The sequence below is a fragment of the Ursus maritimus genome, unplaced genomic scaffold (assembly GCF_017311325.1).
Source record: "Ursus maritimus isolate PB19 unplaced genomic scaffold, ASM1731132v1 scaffold_21, whole genome shotgun sequence".
NCBI lineage: Eukaryota > Metazoa > Chordata > Mammalia > Carnivora > Ursidae > Ursus > Ursus maritimus.
This window is the reverse complement of record NW_024424564.1, coordinates 39038135-39056339: the sequence shown is the minus strand read 5'-3', so window position 1 is coordinate 39056339 and position 18205 is coordinate 39038135. Positions and strand designations below refer to the sequence as shown.

Sequence of the window (18205 nt, the reverse complement as noted above, 5' to 3'; positions counted from 1 at the left end):
GGTGGTGCAGTCGGTTAAGCATCTGACTCTTGGTTTCAGCTCAGTCATGACCTCAGGGTCCTGGGGGTGAGCCCTGTGTTGGGCTCTGCGCTCAACAGGGAGTCTGCTTAAGTTTCTCTCTCCCTCTCCTTCTGCCCTCCCCCCCCCGCATGCTCTCTCTCTCAAATAAATAAATAAATCTGAAAAAAAAAAAAAAGAAACATCAGTGCCATGTGGTAGGGTTGGGGGAAATGGGCCTGTTCAGATCCTGTTAGTGGGAAAATAAATGGATATACTCTGAGGGACAACTTGGCAGTAAGTAGCAAATGTGCCAACTTCTGACTCAGAAATCCCCTCTCTAGAAATACTAGTGAATGAATTAGTTAGACAAATGCAAAAAAAATGTACATATGAGACATTCATTGCAGCACCATGATGACAATACAAAATCGGTTTTAGAGAGTATGATATAGTCATATAATAGAATACTATATGAAAATTAAAAATGATATTATCGATATTTATTCACATGGAAAGATATCCATGACACATTGTGAAATGGAAAAGTAGGCTATAACCCTTGCATGCAGGGCACGGTCTCATCCACATATGTTTACACACCCAGAGAAAGGTTGGGAGGCTAATGTGAAATATCAGTGATAGTCTTTCCTGCTGTGGGAGTGTATTTCTTATTTTCTTCTTTCTGCTTTTCTTTTTTTCTTTTTTAAAAGATTTATTTATTTGTTTGAAAGAGAGAGAGAGAGAGAACAAGTGGTGGGGTGTGGATGGAGAGGGAGAGACAGACTTCCTACTGAGCAGGGAGCCCGACATGGGGCTTGATCCCAGAACCCCAAGATCATGACCTGAGCTGAAGGCAGATGCTTCACCAACTGAGCCACCCAGGCGCCCCCTAAAGGTGTCATTTCTATTTTAGGAAGACAAATGTAGCTGCTCAGAAGTGAGGCTAAGAACATAGGACTGAGAGACTCGCCCTTACCAGTGTCACATCTCACTCCTCGCCAGCCAGCGTCACAGTCACAAGAGCCGTCTCCGGAGGGTCCTTGGTTACATCTCCCGTGGACACAAGAACACACTAAGTGGGAAAGAGTCCACAGACTGTTAGCCCTCTGACCTGTGTTCCGGAACTCGTTGTCATTTACTGTGAAGGGACTCTTCATATGAAGGGCACTTCAGTCTCCTACCTGGTTCCAAGAGAACCACTGTCCTTACTGGAGGGCTGGATTCACAGGAAGGGCAGGGGCACAGGAGACAGAGTCAAATCAGGTCATGATTTGATTTGACCGAGACCACATTTGTGCGACTGTGTAGCCCTGTGGGTCAGCTAAGCATAGTGGAGGACCCAGGGTCGCGTGCGACGCCCTGGGATGGAACCATGTGTGTTCCCTAGGGTCCGTGCGCTAGGTTTATATAAACCTGGGTGGCACTGGCTTCTTTAACAACATAGAAAAGCCGATCCCTTTGTTGTGCAGCAGCGTCGTGAGCCTCTGAGAACTGGTGGAAAGCTTTGGATGCCTTCCCCCAAGAAAAACATTCAGGTTTGGGGCTTTGCTGGCCCCCATGAAGGTCGTCTACGGATCACCGGTTAGGAAGTCCTGCACAAGTGAAAGCAGAAGATGCTTCCAAATGACAGAGTCAGCCCTGTAGTTGCAGCTACATATTATATGGTCCAATTATAACGATTCCATGATATACTGGTTTTGTCTGGCTTGGAAAGCTGACGACAAAGCAGTGATAGCCAGGTCCAATTTATGGTTTTCAGTGCAGGGTAGAAAAAAATTGCCTTGTTTTCTCATCATGGATTAGGAAATTCCTCCCACGTGTGTCCTTGGGCACAAGGTCAGAGAATGTAAACAGATGACGATTTTTGTGAAAACAGCTTAAATCATGTGGCTTGCTGAAGGTGAATTAATAGAGTAATCTTCGGGTAAAGGACAGCATGATTCAAAAGCAAGGCTTAGAAGCCAAGCAAGATACTCGTTCAAATCTCAGTTCTGCCTCCTGTCAGGTGTGACCTTAAGGGAAGTCATTCAGGTCTGCCTTAATACACTCGTCTGTAAAATGGGTACGAGGGTACCCAAGGGCTTAAGGTTCCTGAGCGGATTCAAGCAGATATCGTGCACAAACGGGCATTTCAAACTATCAAGCTATATCCAAACCCGACAGGCTGACCGCGAGGATCAGTGTGCCCGCAGGCAAACGCAGACACATGTGGTTGGTTGCGGAAGGTCAAGCAACGGATTGGAGGTGGGTTGGTAGGTCTAGTTAGTGACTGAAAATGTCTGGAAACACGGTTCTATGCAAATTACACAACACAGACATTCTTAAAATTCACATGATAGTAGAGGCGGGATCCCAGCCTGGGGGGTGAACTAGGGAGCGGTTGGCGCTCTTCTCGCCTGCCCTGCGGCTGCTTCTGCACAACAGGGGGGAGGCGGGAGGTCCCGCCAGGTGGGGAGGTGGGTGCGCACCTTGGTCGCAGTGGGGGCCGTACTTGCCCTCGGTGCAGCTCTCACAGGCCGTGCCCGCGAAGCCCGCTCCGCACTCACACACGCCCGTGCCGTTCACGCCGTCCAAGCAGATCCCGTTTCCAAAGCAGACGTTCTCGGCCTTCCCCGGGCAGGCCTGGCACTGGGGACCAAAGAAGCCCGCACAGCATTCTCTCGTCTGAAACGGAGGGGCAAGGCTGGGCTGGGACGAGGCCCCACTTCCATCTCCGCGGGTTCTGTCCCTGACGCTGTCTGGAAATCCTGCTGGTGGGGCCGGCTGCGCGCCCGGAGCTTGGACCGCGCGTGGAGGGCCCGGGAGCAGGACGCAGGGAGCAGGACGCCGGGCAGGCAGGCAAGAGGCAAAGGAAAAAGGCAAGCGCGAGACGCGGATGAAGAGGAGCGGGAAGGAGGCAGCAGGAATAGAGTGAAGCCTAATGCAGGTGATGCCGCTGGGGAGCCCCGCCCCTTCCCGGTGTGCTACTCATCCTCATGCTACTGACCCGGAGAGGCCTCGGCGGGGGAAGCCCCGGGCTTTCAGAAGTGAATCTCTTGTCGTTTAGGGAAGCCCTACAGGCTGTGCACTGGGCCTGGGCATGCCTTTCTTCTCCTCCTCCTCCTGCTTCTCCTCCTTCTCCTGCTTCTCCTCCTCCTCCCCCTCCTCCGCCTCCTTCTTTCTCCTCCTCCTCTTCTTCTTTTAAAATTTTTAATTAAATTTTAATTATAATTCCAGTACAGTTCACATACAATGTTATATTAGTTGCAGGTGTACAATACAGTGATTCAGCAAGTCTATATATTACTCAGTGCTCAGCATGGTAAGTGTACTCTTTAATCCCCATCACGGATGTCTTTATTCTTTTTCTTTTTTTTTTTTTTTTTTTTTTTTTTTTTAAAGATTTTATTTATTTATTCGACAGAGATAGAGACAGTCAGCGAGAGAGGGAACACAAGCAGGGGGAGTGGGAGAGGAAGAAGCAGGCTCCCAGCGGAGGAGCCTGATGTGGGGCTCGATCCCATAACGCCGGGATCACGCCCTGAGCCGAAGGCAGACGCTTAACCGCTGTGCCACCCAGGCGCCCCCTTTATTCTTTTTCTTAAAAAGATTTATTCATTTTATTTATTTGAGAGACAGTAAGAGAGACAGAGAGCGCGTGCGAACATGGGGGAGGGGAGGAGCAGAAGGAGAGGGAGAAGCAGATTGCTTGCTGAACAGGGAGCCCACCACAGGGCTTGATCCCAGGATCCCCCCAAACATGACCTGAGCCGAAGGCAGAAGCTTAACTGACTGAGCCACCCAGGCACCCCAGATGCCTTTATCCTTGAGGGCACTAACACACACATCTCTACACTACTCAGTGCTCAGCCCGGTAAGTGCAGACATCGCCTGTCACCACACAGCGTTACTGCACGATTACTGACTATATTCCCTATGCTGTACTTTTCATCTCAGTCTTATGTTATAACTGGAAGTTTGTACCTCATAATCCCTTTCACCTATTGCACTCTTCCCCCTACCCCCCACCCCTACCGCCTCTCCTCTGGCAACCACCAGTTTGTTCTCTGTGTTTAACAGTCTGGTGGTGGTGGTTGTTGTTTTTTGTTGTTGGTGGTGGTGGTTGTTTGTTTTCCTTTTTTTTGGTTTGTTTCTTTGTTCCTTTGTTTTGTTTTTAGATTCCACATACAGAATCATTGAATCACAACAATTGCACTACTGGGTATTTACCCCAAAGATACAGACGTAGTGAAGAGAAGGGCCATATGCACCCCAATGTTCATAGCAGCATTGTCCACAATAGCTAAATTGTGGAAGGAGCCGAGATGCCCTTCAACAGATGACTGGATTAAGAAGATGTGGTCCATATATACAATGGAATATTACTCAGCCATCAGAAAGGATGAATACCCAACATTTGCAGCAACATGGACGGGACTGGAGGAGATTATGCTAAGTGAAATAAGTCAAGCAGAGAAAGACAATTATCATATGGTTTCACTCATTTATGGAACATAAGAAATAGCAGGAAGATCGGTAGGAGAAGGAAGGGAAGAATGAAGGGGGGGGTAAACAGAAGGGGGAATGAACCATGAGAGTCTGTGGACTCTGGGAAACAAACAGGGCTTCAGAGGGGAGGGAGGTGGGGAATGGGATAGGCCGGTGATGGGTATTAAGGAGGGCACGTATTGCATGGTGCACTGGGTGTTATACGCAACTAATGAATCATGGAACACTACATCAAAAACTAGGGATGTACTGTATGGTGACTAACATAACATAATAAAAAATTCTTATAAAAAAAAGAATTATTGAATCACTGTGTTGTACACATGGAATGAATATAACATTGTATGTTAATTATACTTCAGTAAAAAATAAATGGATGAGCATGGCTGTGTTCCAATAAAACATTTCTGGATACTGGAAAATGAAACCTCAAACCCCACAAAATCTTCTGCAGCCCCAAGCATTGTAGCTTAAAGGCCAAACCATCTTGCTTCTGTAGGGTAGGCTGAGGGTATGTCTAGTCTTCTGGGGAAGAGGCAGGACAGGAAGTTATAAAGAATTTTCCTGCAGATTCCAAAGCAACAGTGCACACGTGCTTAGCTTCTGGGGTCCTACTTTCTAAACAAGCAGGCACACCTTCTCTTTCCTTAGGAAGCTGGCTGTCTCCTCCGTCCCTGTTGTGACAATGAGGAGTCCTCCTAGGCTCTCAGTCCTTCAATTTCCTCACCATGCAGTAGAATATTGCAGCTTTTCCGTTTCCTGACTTACATGGCTGTCCTGAGTTTTCCTGCAACTACCGCTACCTTGCATGACGATGACAATGGGGATGATGGGGAGGAAGAGGAGAGGCGGAAGGACTAGATGGGAAGGCATCTGAAAAGTGTGGCATACGGTAAAACTTCCCCATGCTGCTGCAGGAATTGGAAGGGCGATTCAATCGTTATACTCACAATGATGGCTTTCACACATTTTGGCTGGCAGCCAATGAACAGGGATCGCTTGCCCATGAAATAGATGGTATAGATACATCTCCTTATCTCTTCACCCTATGAAATAGAAACGATTGTATCAGCTTTTGGGTGAGGAAAAAGTTCCAGTCTCTAAGAGCAAGTAGGTGGCTGATGCATTGCTGTTTTGTTGACTGAAATGTTCTGGAAATGGAGGGGGTTGGCTTCTTGGAGCTGCTTTGTAAGAAAGGAGACACAAAGGCACGGTGTTGGCTGCCAGAACCGAACAGGTGGCAAAATCCAAATTATTATACCTTAAGGTGGTACTTTGTAAAAAGAACTTTGGTCGAGAAAACTAATTCAAGTTAGGAAGAATCACAGAGTACATTAGGTAAAATTATCCTGTAATAACAAGATTAAACTCTAGAGAAAGAATCAACGTTGATATCATCAGGAATTCTGATTCTCATGCTATGAAAGATGCATAAGCATCTATTTTTTTGGTAATGATTGGAACATTATCAGAAGTAGCTTTTGCAATAAATAGCTACAAGAAACATTGGTAATTAATTCGAAGACATGTTTACTTCTCCCAAGTTCACCATCTGTTTCTTAGAGAAAGTTGTAACTTCAACTATAAAAGGAAATCAAGCAGGTGAAACTCGTCCAGATTGGATGTGGGTTTGGATATGGAGTCTGCCCTTCCCTGGGAAGATTTCTTGCTCTTGTTGTCAACTGGCTTCTGGAACTGAAAGATGTAGAAAGTGAAAGATCCCTTCCTGTATTGTACATTGATTGATGTGAACCCCAGCTTCTATTTGTATATTAATTAAATTTTGCTTTGGTCCAAAAAATTGGATCCAGGACTTTAGAAAGATGCATATAGGAAGGTAAAATTAAATTCAAACCACGTACAGGAATTGAGGGCCGTGAAAATGAGGTATGCTTGAGGTTCATTTTCTCTTTCTTTTTCCCTTTCTCCCTTCCTTCCTCCCTTCCTTCCTTCCTCCCTTTTGAGGTTCATTTTCTAATTTGGACATCCTGGGATCTGGAAACTATTTTATCAAAGCAGACAAACACTTACTAGTTGTTTAGTTCCAAACGGGCAGATCGGCTGCTGGAGACACGCCCCACATTTTCCCTTAGCAAAACACAGAGAGGCAAGGTGAACATTTCACGGTTATTACTTCTAGTGCAAAGTGAGGCTGCAAATATTTTCCAGACCTCGGAGCTGAAGGTTTTAGGATGTAGAACTGAGACTCAGAAAGACATTAAGGAAGTTCTTCTGGTCAACCTCTTTCCTGTTCATGGATGTCTGAGCATTGCTTCCCTCCTCAATACTCTTCGATGCTAGTAACCCTTTACCGCGGGGAAGTCTTATCCCTATTTGCATCCTACTTCCTTTAACAACAGCCCTCATTTATGGAAAACCCGTTATTTAGTGAATTCTTCATCCAGATTCCCAGACTCACTCGGTGTTTCACACACAGTACGCAGGCTTGGGAGCACCTGGGAGCTGAGGGCTCAGCATGGAGATAATATACACTATTATAAAATAATGAGTGCAAGTTAAGAATGACAGAGAATTTTAAATGTGACCCATTCCTAGAAAAGGAGGAGGCCAGTGTGACTAGTTCTTAACTTGGCCTCCACCAGACAGGATAGTGTAGTTGTTCACTGTTCTGGCTCTGGGGCCAGACCGCCTGGATTTGAATTCTTTGCCTGCCACTTGCTAGCTCTGTGAACCTGGGTACATTACTTAACCCCACTGTGGCTCATTTTCCCCATCTGTAGAATGGGGATAGTAATAGTACCTATTTTGTAGGGTGTCTTGAGCACGGATTAATACATGTAACATGTGTATTAACCCGTATAAAACCCTCATCACAATATCAAATTGTGCAGTGCCTGGCACATAATAAATGCCCCCCAAATGTCAGCAGCTATTACTGTTATGGGAAGATCCCACAGCCATCCCATGGACTGCAGTGAAAAGTCTCCATCAGTGCATCCTCTGTTACACTGAAATAATGCATCTCCGTATTTTCTCTCCCAGTAGACCAGGCTTGGCCGATACCTGCCATAGGTGCACCATGGCCCCCTCTCTGAGCCCATGCTAGGGGTGGCATATTTCCCTCTGAGGAAGACCACGGCTTGAGAATCGTGCTCAACAGAACCCTCAAATAGGAAAGTTGCCAGGCACCCAAGGTACAGTTCATTGCACTGGACTGCGAGCCCACTGAGGGCAGGGTCATGTCTTGTTTATCTTTGTAGAGTCACGTGAATGCTGCTTCTTCGTACATCAGACATGCTCACTCGATGTGTTTTGGAACTGAATTGAGATATCCTGATCCATGAACTTTATGCTTAAAAAATTTATAAAGAACGAAGCCGACAGGTACATCATTGGCCTTGGATAGAACTTACTCGTACAATCGTAGTGTCGTTATTATCACATCTATTCTTTTGAATTTCCAGAACTTTCCCCAAGCCATGGATCACTCCCTTGTCAGTGGCTGCATTGGTGTAATTTATTGGGGCCTCGTTTACGTAGAGCTGTAAACAAGAGGGTTGCACGTGAGTTTGGATGTAGTGACTTCAAGGGAAACAGCGAAGATAAGGATCAGAGACTATCGATATCACGACAGCCTCGGAGACGTTCCAGCGTTCACCTGGAAGGCAGCGCTGTGCAGTGGGAAGAGCTCTCCTGGGGAGGAGACGCTAAGTAACAGTCCCGCATCTGGCACCATCTTGTTCTGTGACCTCGGGCCAGTTGCTTTTCCTCTCTGAATCCCAACGTCCTCTTTTGTAAAAGGAAGAGGCTGTTCTAGATGATCTCTAAGGTTTCTCTCCACCCCTCCCATTAGTTGGTTTATGACTGCTTGAGGAATTCCGAATCACGATTGTTACGGGAGTCGCATCGGCAGGATGGCTCTGTGGGTGCGCTCCGCTCTGCTGCGGACCGGTGACCCATAGCGGTCTGAATGCCTTCCAAAGCCCAGGCGTGGAGAATGAATCTCACTGGCCTTTCAGCACATCTCCATGGTTAGTTCGTAAGCAACCCTCAGAAAGGCCAAGAGACAGCAATTTCAGAATAAAAATAACTAGCATTTTTTTAGTGTTTCTGGTTGTGAAAGTGCTCCACTGTAGGGTATAGTTATGCGCTGCTAACTCAAATTCAACTCTGAGTTGCAACTTGTTTTGATTTTTTTTTTTTAGCGGGGGCTACCTTAATGATTGAGTAATGCAGAACAAGTGAATCCATCCATTCATTCACTAATATCACTAAAAGAATCAGGAATAAATGGTTCTTTAAAAAATTTGAGTGTGTGTGTGTGTGTGTGTGTGTGTGTGTGTAGATGTGAGTTGGGAGAAGGGGGAATATTTTTTGTACTAAGAAAATGTTAAGTTTGTATCCGATAAGGGTTTAAAAATGATTTGGGGCACCTGGGTAGCGCAGTCGTTAAAAGCGTCTGCCTTCGGCTCAGGGCGTGATCCCGGCGTACCGGGATCGAGTCCCACATCGGGCTCCTCCGCTGTGAGCCTGCTTCTTCCTCTCCCACTCCCCCTGCTTGTGTTCCCTCTCTCTCGCTGGCTGTCTCTCTGTCACATAAATAAATAAAATCTTTAAAAAAAATGATTAATAACTTCCCCAAACTCCCCACAGCAGCAATATTAAAATGACTTTTTGAAGTGCTGAAATTTGAACTCCCATGGAAATGTGATTTACTTGGAGTCAGGTGAATTTCCAGTGGGTGTTGAGATAAATCATGGCTGAGCTCCACAGAGGTCTTCTAGGGTCTGTGTAGATTTGGAAAACTAGCAGGGAACCTCACAGGTGGTGTCAAATGGTGATTGTGGCACAAACTTCCAGAATTCTGAGATACTGAGCTATTTAAAAAAATATCAAAATGACAGAACTTCTGATGCTATGATACTGTTGATTTGGCATTAAAAAAAAAGTCTGAATCATTTTCTTTGTGAGATGTACCCAGAGAATTATAGGCTGCATTAAAATTTTTATTTGAACCCAAGTTTACTGGTTTAGCTTTTTCGTACAACTCCATTGTCCTAAGAGAAAGTAAATGAGTTATCGATAAAAGCAAGACCTTGACTGTGAGATAGAACTATTTGTTTACTTTCAGTTAAAGCCTCCAGTGTAAAATTGCTCTGGATCAAAGAATTTCCAAACAAATGGAAAATAAACATGACAGAGTTAAACTTGATTCAACTAACTGCATTAGAAAATTCATCTCTATGGGATGAAGTAAGAAATGATACAGACAAAAACAGAAAAAAATCTAAGTTCTTTACCAATAAAAAGTTGCCTTCCCAGGAAAAATAAGAAAATGTGTTTAAAAGGATCTCCTCAAAGTGAATCCATAATAGGTGGGATTATTTGCAGGAGTCGGAGGAAAATATTTGGAAGTAAAGAAGAGTTAGGCTCTTTTTTTACCCAAGCAGGTTGCAACAAAATGTCCACAAAATTTCTCTTGTGATTCAATGATGATACTACTGAGAACATTGTCTTAACATTGCACTTTTTAAAAGGACCAAATAATACTAACAATAAAAAAATGTCTGTAATTAAACTTTCTTCCTCTTAACATCGTGCTTAGTTTATCTTAAACAATAATTTGTTTTTAGTAATTTTTCTTATGAGAATTTACACTAGAGCTACACTGTGAGTTTCTTGTTGAATTTTCATAAACCAATCTTCTTCCTTGATGTTTGAAATATGTCATTAGAATTATACCTGAAATACCTTACATATTTAGTCTCATCAACTCTTTTTCATGAATTCTGAACACTGAAATATTTAGTGGTTGTGTGAAATAAATACTGGAATAATGGTGTGGGGCTCAGTTGGTCGCAGGACCGCGGTCTGTACGATAATCCTATCACGACACTATTCATTCGGCTCCTGGAACCCACACGTCATTTGGCCCCGTGGAGTCAGTGCCTTGTCCTGGGAATTGGGTTTTGCTGCCAGGTCCCCTTCTATCTTAGAGACTGCCTGGGGACTGTCTGTTGGGTTTGTTAGGAATCGGTGTCAGAGGGCCCTTGTGACGGCTGGAATTCAAATACCCTGACTAGTAAAGCCCACACTGATTCTCCGAAGCCTGGTGACAGGGACGGTGAGCGGGGAGCGTGGCAGTCTCTTTGCTCTTTATGGTGAAAGACAGGCAACTGTCTTTTGTGGATAAGGCTTAGGAAGCACCGGTGAGATTATTCCAACGTGGAAGTGATGACGGATGATAGGAGCTAAGACACTCACTCCTGAGTTTTAAGTAAAAGGGTCGCACCTGGTCATTGTGGAGAAAGAAGCCAAGGAGGTAGGAAAAGCCAAGCATGGTCTCCCGGTGCATGCCGTGGTGCAGGTCATTCTTCAGGAGTTTCTCCTCCAAGATCACGTGATACCTGAGTACGTCCTCCTCCTGGATAACACACAAAGGTGAATATCAACTCATAGGTCGGCCAGTCCCCAGTCATTTAGTGGACTGCCCCAGCGTGCCCGGCACTGAGGAATTACCAGAACAACATCTTGTTCAACTGCAAGGTCTGACCCAGGCACCAGGATGCAGTAGATATTAAATACTAACTCTGTGAGACACATCACCTTGGACGTAGCCATTCTTCCATGTGGGATGGTCCAGAACTCCTGATGTGACCCTAAAACCCAGACTGAGGGCACGAAGGTTAAGGGAGGATTTTAAAGATGATTTCTTCAAGGAGAAGTGTTGTGAAGAGAGAGTCCCCACACCCCAGCCTGCCTTTCACCTCAGGGGCCACAAGAGGAGATTCGATGGGATGTTTTGAAGAATGGTGGCCTGTGGGACTGGGGTTGTACTCAGACCTGAGCAACCTCACCCAAGAATGGCTGGCAGGTTGGTTCACTGTGGAGGGAGGAGGGCTGTCCCTGCACTGGGAGAGGCCACCACTCCCAATGCTGGCTTGGGACAAGAGAGGATGTGTGTCCTGTGGGCCAGATGTGTGGCAGGGTCGGAGAGAACTGGGGCCTTAGGTCCTATCTTAGATGGCGGCCTAGCGGGGCAGACAGGCTTCCCCAGGGGAAAAGCTGGAGGCAGGTTCTGGATACTTAGGGTCCAAGGAGGAGATTGAGGGCTCGGGTGCATGCACACAGGTCAAGGGGACAGCAGTCAGAGAGCAGCAGTGATGGGTGGGGTCTCCATAGAGCCACCAATGCGTCAGAAGGAGAGAGGGAAGGAGACAGAGAGAGGGAGAGAGAAAGGTGCCTGTAAGACATTAGTCACTTCAACATAATCTTCGGAGAATTTTCTGGCTCCACGATTAATAAATATTTTATGGATTCACAAAGAAAAGAAAGAAAGAAGGAGGGAGAGAGAGAGAGAAAGAGAGAAAGAGAGAGAGAGAGAGAGAGTGAGTGAGTGCTTTGAAACACTGGCCCGGCCCAGAAAGAGCCATGGCATCTCAAGACAGTACCAGTTAGATTAAGAACCTTCCTATCCTTTTAAGGTCTCTTCCTGACCAGCAAGGCTTTCTTCCCTTCAATTTCAAACCTGATGCAACCCACACTGAATTTAATGAGCTCGAGGAAGGGACTAGAAGGTTACTTAAGTTAATTATCTTTCAGCTCCAAACCCACCCTCCACACTCTGCTTTGTGATGCTGGGGCCAGGACTGCAGTCCACATTTTTCCTTTGCCAGGGCTCCTGTTAGGTTCTGCCAGTGGGAAGTGCTAGAAGGAGAAGTGGGAAGAGCAGAAGGAGGGAGAAGGGATTTCCTCATCCTGTTTGCTTCCTGTTCCTATGGGCATCAGCCTAACCCCACTCTGTGCCCCGAAAGTGGCAGCTGAATCTGGAAGGCGGTTTCCCAGACATCAGCACCTGCCAGGCAAAGCCCTCTGCTAGAGTCTGGGTCTTGGACCCCCAGGGACCCCCCTCCAGGGTCAGAGACACCAGATGAACAATACCCCCTCCACTGAGGTCCCAGTAACAGCTCCGCGGGGCTCTTCCTCTGTATTTCTAAGTTTAGTGATTCTAGCCTCTTCCCTTTGTTCTCCCAGCCTTTGGGGTCTAGATGCTTCCTGCAGTCGCTACCTCTGTGACTTCTCTCTCTCTCTCTCCTTTTAACCTCTCAGTTATACTTACAGAGCTTTGTACCCAATTAACAATTCATACTATTAAACTCCTTCTGATACAGTTTCAGTCTCCTGATGGATCCTGGTTGATTCAGCGACAAGCCCCCTCCTCTAGTTTTCTGCCTGGACAAAGCCCCAGCAGGGAACGGACACAGAAGAGGTGACTTTAAATCCAATTCAAGGTGTTCATTATTACAGGAGCTGGAATTTTTTTCTTAACTTAATTGAGACTGTGACTTCGAATGATCTTAGGACTCTCGAGGGAAACAGAAAGGCCGTGGGATTGCCTGAAGATTCATCCCAAGGCAGGTAAAGAATATTTTCCACGGAACAGGTTCGCAGGGACTGGGGCAGGGCAGGGGAGACAAAGGGAAGGTGATTTCTGAGTCCCTCCCAGGAGCCCTGCCTGTTCATCGTGTCAGTTCCGACAGTAGAGGACACCGTCCCTGCCCTCACGTACTTTACAATCTCCATGGCGAGCTAAGGCCAACTCAGCACACCATAGAGATGCTGAAGGGCGTGCAAACGCTGGGAGCTCAGAGGCAGGAGAGATTTCCTGTTGGTTCGGGTGGTGGGCCAGCTTCCCCGAGGAGGTCAGACTGGAATGGGTGGGGCGATTCTGGAGGTAGTGAAGGCGGAAGGGCAGGCTTCCTGGTTGAGGGGGCAGTGTGTGCGTGCTCTTGTGCGCGCGCGTGTGTGTGTGCGTGTGTGTGCACGCATGTGCACATGCGTGTCTGCGTGTGTGGGCAGATATGAACCAAGGCACCAAATGCCTTTGGCTTGTTTAGGGTCTCTGAGACGGTCATTCTGGTTAGACCATGGGGTTTCTGCAGAGAACAGGTGGGCCCAAGGATGGCTTAGAGGGACTTCAAGTGTCTGTCCACATTTCATTAGCATCTCCGTCTCAGGCACCTGATTTGAAGATCTAAGGGAAAACAGTGTGTTTGTTGTGCAAATACAGCTTCAAACATGTCCTCCCATTGTGGGGTCGGGGCTGGGAGCAGGGCAACCTCGGCTCCTAAGTGAAAATTCTGGCGCCACCACTGAATAGAAGATGAATGGCAGCCAGTTGACGGAGGCCTGAAATACCTGGGCAGGTAGTCTGAACTCAGTCCTGCAAGAAATGGGGATCCCCCAAGGGTTTTGAGGCACAGAGTGGCATGATTGGAGCTTTATATTCTTTGACAAACTCTTCTGACAAATTTGGACTGTCTAGCCCCAGATGTTAGGAATCAGGGAGGATAGAGGAGGGGAGAAGAGGAGGAAGACAGAGATGACCCACTTCCTCCTCATCTCTGCTGCTGGCATGCCAGCTGCCCAGGACCAGGGAGGTGAGGGTGGGAATGGGGGGCGACCAGGAGGATCCTTCCAGCTTCCTGGGACACCTGCATCCTTGTGTAGGGGCCTGAGTGTGTGTTTCCGGGAGTGTGAATGAAACACAGAAGGGGAGAAAGTCTCTGAGTTTACTTTAAGCATCTGGACACAGACAAGGAAGTTTTGATGAGACTGGAATGGTACATGACAGATGGATTGAAAAATGCTGACTTTGAATGTTCAGAAAATAGTTTTCCTGGTTGTCGTTCCCAATACCTACTAGAGTTGCGACCTTCTTCTCCTGGATGTAACTCTTGATGGCGTTGTTGCTTGGAGCAAACACTGTATAGGTGTTGGCTGCCTCGATCGCACTGGCCAGGTTATATTGCTGCGATGGCAAGAGACAAGAATGCGTGAGGGATTTCCCTGGGCAGGAACCCCGAACCAGCGGGTTGTGCAAAGAATGTGGTACTTACAATGATGTAGCCCCGGAAGATGGAATAGTCGGGCATCTGGTCCAGCCGGGTGATCAAGTTTGGCAAGGAGACAGTTAGGCTTCTTTGGGGAACCAGAACCTGGGAAAGGAAGCCCCCAAATTCTGTTAGCATGTGTCTGTAGGGCTTGCTGCCCTCCGGTAAGTAGGGTCATGTCACATGACAAGATGCGATTATAAGGACCACTGCTAGTCCCCAGAGTGCCTCTGCAAATTTAACAAAGGGTATATTTCCTCTGACAGTTGGCAACACCAAATGGGCATGCGTAGCCTGGGGAGTGAAGTGGACTGGGGGTTAGCCCCACACCACCCTTGGGACAGGCACCGATATGCAGGGCATGACCCACACACGTGTTCATGGTGGCCTTGGCAAGGTGACCACAGTGTCCAAGGGCAGGAGGAGGAGGTCCTTTTGAACTAGTGGACAGGCATCTAGGAATCTTTGGTGGTCACATCACTTCCTCCTCAGTCCAGTTACTTAACCCTGAGGAGGCTTACTCCTCTCATTTGTGAAATAAGGACAGTCGCATCTACTGTCTTAAGGTTGTGGTAAAAATCACACGAGATAATGTGACACGATATTTTGTACAGGGCCTGGTACCTACCATGCGGTCAATCATTCCAGTTATTACTATTACCGTGTATAAGGCCAGGTGCCAGTGCTGACGAGGGACACAGAGGCACAGCTCCCCCACCCCCGGGACATGCCATCATGCGGGGGTCTGGGACTATACCGCAAGGAAGAACTATCAGTACAAGAAAGCACTGTGTGCCGAATGAGTTCTACACCCCTAAACCCCATGAAATTACAGAAGAGGGAGAAAGGAGTAAAACCAACATTTATTGAGAGAAGGCCTGCTACGCAGGCATCAAGAGGGAGGGTGTTGTTTCATTCTCCCTGGGGAAGAAGAATGAGGCCCAGAGAGGTTATGTCACTTGTCCAAGTTCGCATAGCTTGCTATGGGCCGGTACCCGGATTCTGTATGCCCTCCTTGATGTTATGGGCTGCAGGAATCGGGGAAGGCTTCCAGGAGGAGGTGAGACCTGAATTGGCTCCATGATAATAACGTTTAGGACAGAAGATGGATTGAGGGGCCATTGTACTAACAAGGTGTGGCCATCAGAAATGTAAATGAGGAGAGGTAATTTAATGTTTTTTAAAAAGAGTTTTAGTAGGAAAGCCAGGATCAAAGAAGAAAAATACCCTTGATAACCAATGTTCATTTGCATCATAAGAAGTCATAAACACATAGTTCCTTGCAAGTGATCACTTGCTCAAAAATGTTGGTTTTCGACGCGCCTGGGTGGCACAGCGGTTAGGCGTCTGCCTTCGGCTCAGGGCGTGATCCCGGTGTTCTGGGATCGAGTCCCACATCAGGCACCTCTGCTGTGAGCCTGCTTCTTCCTCTCCCACTCCCACTCCCCCTGCTTGTGTTCCCTCTCTCGCTGGCTATCTATCTCTGTCAAATAAATAAATAAAATCTTTAAAAAAAAATGTTGTTTTTCTTAATGTTTCTTGGCAATAGAAGGGAATTGCAAGGTTTTTGCAAAATACTGCACCCAGGAGTCTTACAAATAGCCTCTTTTTTTCTGCACAGAAATAGCTGACCTTTTCTGTAAATTAAAATCAAAAGTAAGTATATAAGTGCCAAGTGAGGGTAATTTTAGTTAAAAATCCTATTAGTTAATTGTCTTTTCCAATCTTCCACCTTTCAAAAGTTCCCAATATACCCTAAGTTCTAACCTTAATTTTCAATGAAAATACTAATATAGTAACTGAAAATTATAGGATAGCTTAAAACCCCCTTTCCCCACTATACTTTTTAAAAATTTCGTACCTTTGAATACTGTTGCATTGTGTCCTAGAAGAAAATGAAAATCTCAAAATACCTTTTCTACCCTTTTCTATTTTTTTCCTAGGCCTTCCTTACCCCATCTTTTTAGGGTGCAATAATGCAGAAAGGGGAGAGGGAAAATAATACATAACCACTTGCCTCTCCTCCAGTTCTTGATTAAGATATTCACATAAATAAGAAAAATACTCTATGTGGCCACACTTGATGTAAGGCCCATTGCCGAATATGGGCTAAGTAACAACTGAGTCCGACTGGGTGCAGAGAACCCCTAAGCAGTTTTAACATTAACGTCATGGAGCACGACGCAGGTCACTTTTCCATTAGAAGTAGGTATTTCCACACCCCCGCCCTCCCCGCCCAGCTACTGTGCAGGAGGACAAATCAACGAAGTCAGAAGAGATGCTGTATGTGTGGGAGGTTGCGAGTGTGTACCTTGTTGATGATGTGTATGACGCCGTTCGTGGCTGTGTTGTCACCGTCAATGACAGATGCTCCTTCGATCGTGATATTCTGTAAAGGCAAACCACAGTGGGGAGATGAGTCTCACAGGGCAGGAGATTCAGGGATCGAACCTATTTCTGGGCTTTATACTTTTCTTTTTTTTTTTTTTTTTTAAAGATTTTATTTATTTATTTGACAGAGACAGCCAGCGAGAGAGGGAACACAAGCAGGGGGAGTGGGAGAGGAAGAAGCAGGCTCATAGCGGAGGAGCCTGATGTGGGGCTCGATCCCATAATGCTGGGATCACGCCCTGACCCGAAGGCAGACGCCTAACCGCTGTGCCACCCAGGCACCCCTGGGCTTTATACTTTTCAAGCAGTAGTGACTTTCACACTTTTGACTATGACCCGAAGTTAGAAATGTCTTTAAATTGTGACACACTAGGTATCACACACACACACACACACACACACACACACACACACACAATCAGGGAGGCCCCTGAAGACCAGGTCTGCTCTTTTCTACTTCATTCAAAGAGGGCTGGATGAGGACCACCAAAGCGATCCTGCACTTTGAAAAACCCTGTAGACAGTGCTCTGGGTTGCATTGTGTCCTCAGTATTAATATGCCGGAGTCCTAACCCCCAGTACCTCCGAACGGGACCTTATTTGGAAATAGGGTCTTTCCAGAGGTAATCACGTTACAATGAGATCATTACAGTCAGCCCGACTCCAACATGGCTGGTATTCTTATAAGAAGAGGAAGTTGGACACAGACCATGGTACAGGGAGAACCCTGTGTGAGCGTGAAGAAGGCCATCAACAAGCCAAGGAGAGAGCCTGGAATGTCCCTCCCACAGCCCTCAGGAGCCAACCTTGCTTGGCCCTTGATCTTGGACCTCTGGTCTCTAGAACCATGAGACAAAATTTTCTGTTGTTGGAACCACTCGCTTTGTGGTACGTTGTTACAACAGCCCTAGCAAACTCATACGGACAGTACCTGACTTTCCTGATCAGAATCCAGCTACCTTTTCAAGAATACTAGTTATCCAACCTACACACTCACCCAGCCACAAACCAAGCACGACACAGCGGGGCTCCACTGTCTCTACTTTCCTTTCTTCTTCTCCCCACCCCTACCCTTTATTTGAAATGCCTCCTGAGACCCTCGGTGCAGAAGCGGACTTGTCACATCCTGACAGTTCCCAAGTCATATCAGCAGAGGGCCCTGGAGAAAACATTCTGGCCACCTTGCACATCTCTTTTGGTTAAAGGGAGACATTTATATCAGACCTAGGAACTCATTAAAAATGTGTCGTTGGTAGCTAACCCCAGGTTAATGGTACTGTCGGTTTGTCTCTGAATTTATCGAACCTGGCATAAGCCTGCCCAGGGTGGGTGTTCAGCTCATGCTTGCCAAGGCAATCAATAATTTAAAACACTGATGGAATACAGCCCCATTGTCTGATACAGGTACGTAATGCACTAGAATTAGAACAATACTATGTAAAGAATCCATGGAAGTGTATGCAACTCTTTTC

The 18205-nt window shown here is 46.5% G+C and overlaps 1 protein-coding gene across 1 annotated transcript in view; it reads right to left on the bottom strand.

Annotated features, from left to right (window-relative positions):
- Positions 1–18205, bottom strand: part of STAB2 (stabilin 2) — a 144219-nt gene that overhangs the window by 50427 nt on the left and 75587 nt on the right. The window contains 9 exon segments of the mRNA XM_040637381.1: positions 977–1072; positions 2469–2664; positions 5439–5534; positions 6520–6576; positions 7863–7991; positions 10742–10873; positions 14153–14260; positions 14349–14447; positions 16654–16731. Coding sequence (XP_040493315.1) covers positions 977–1072; positions 2469–2664; positions 5439–5534; positions 6520–6576; positions 7863–7991; positions 10742–10873; positions 14153–14260; positions 14349–14447; positions 16654–16731 — 991 coding nt within the window.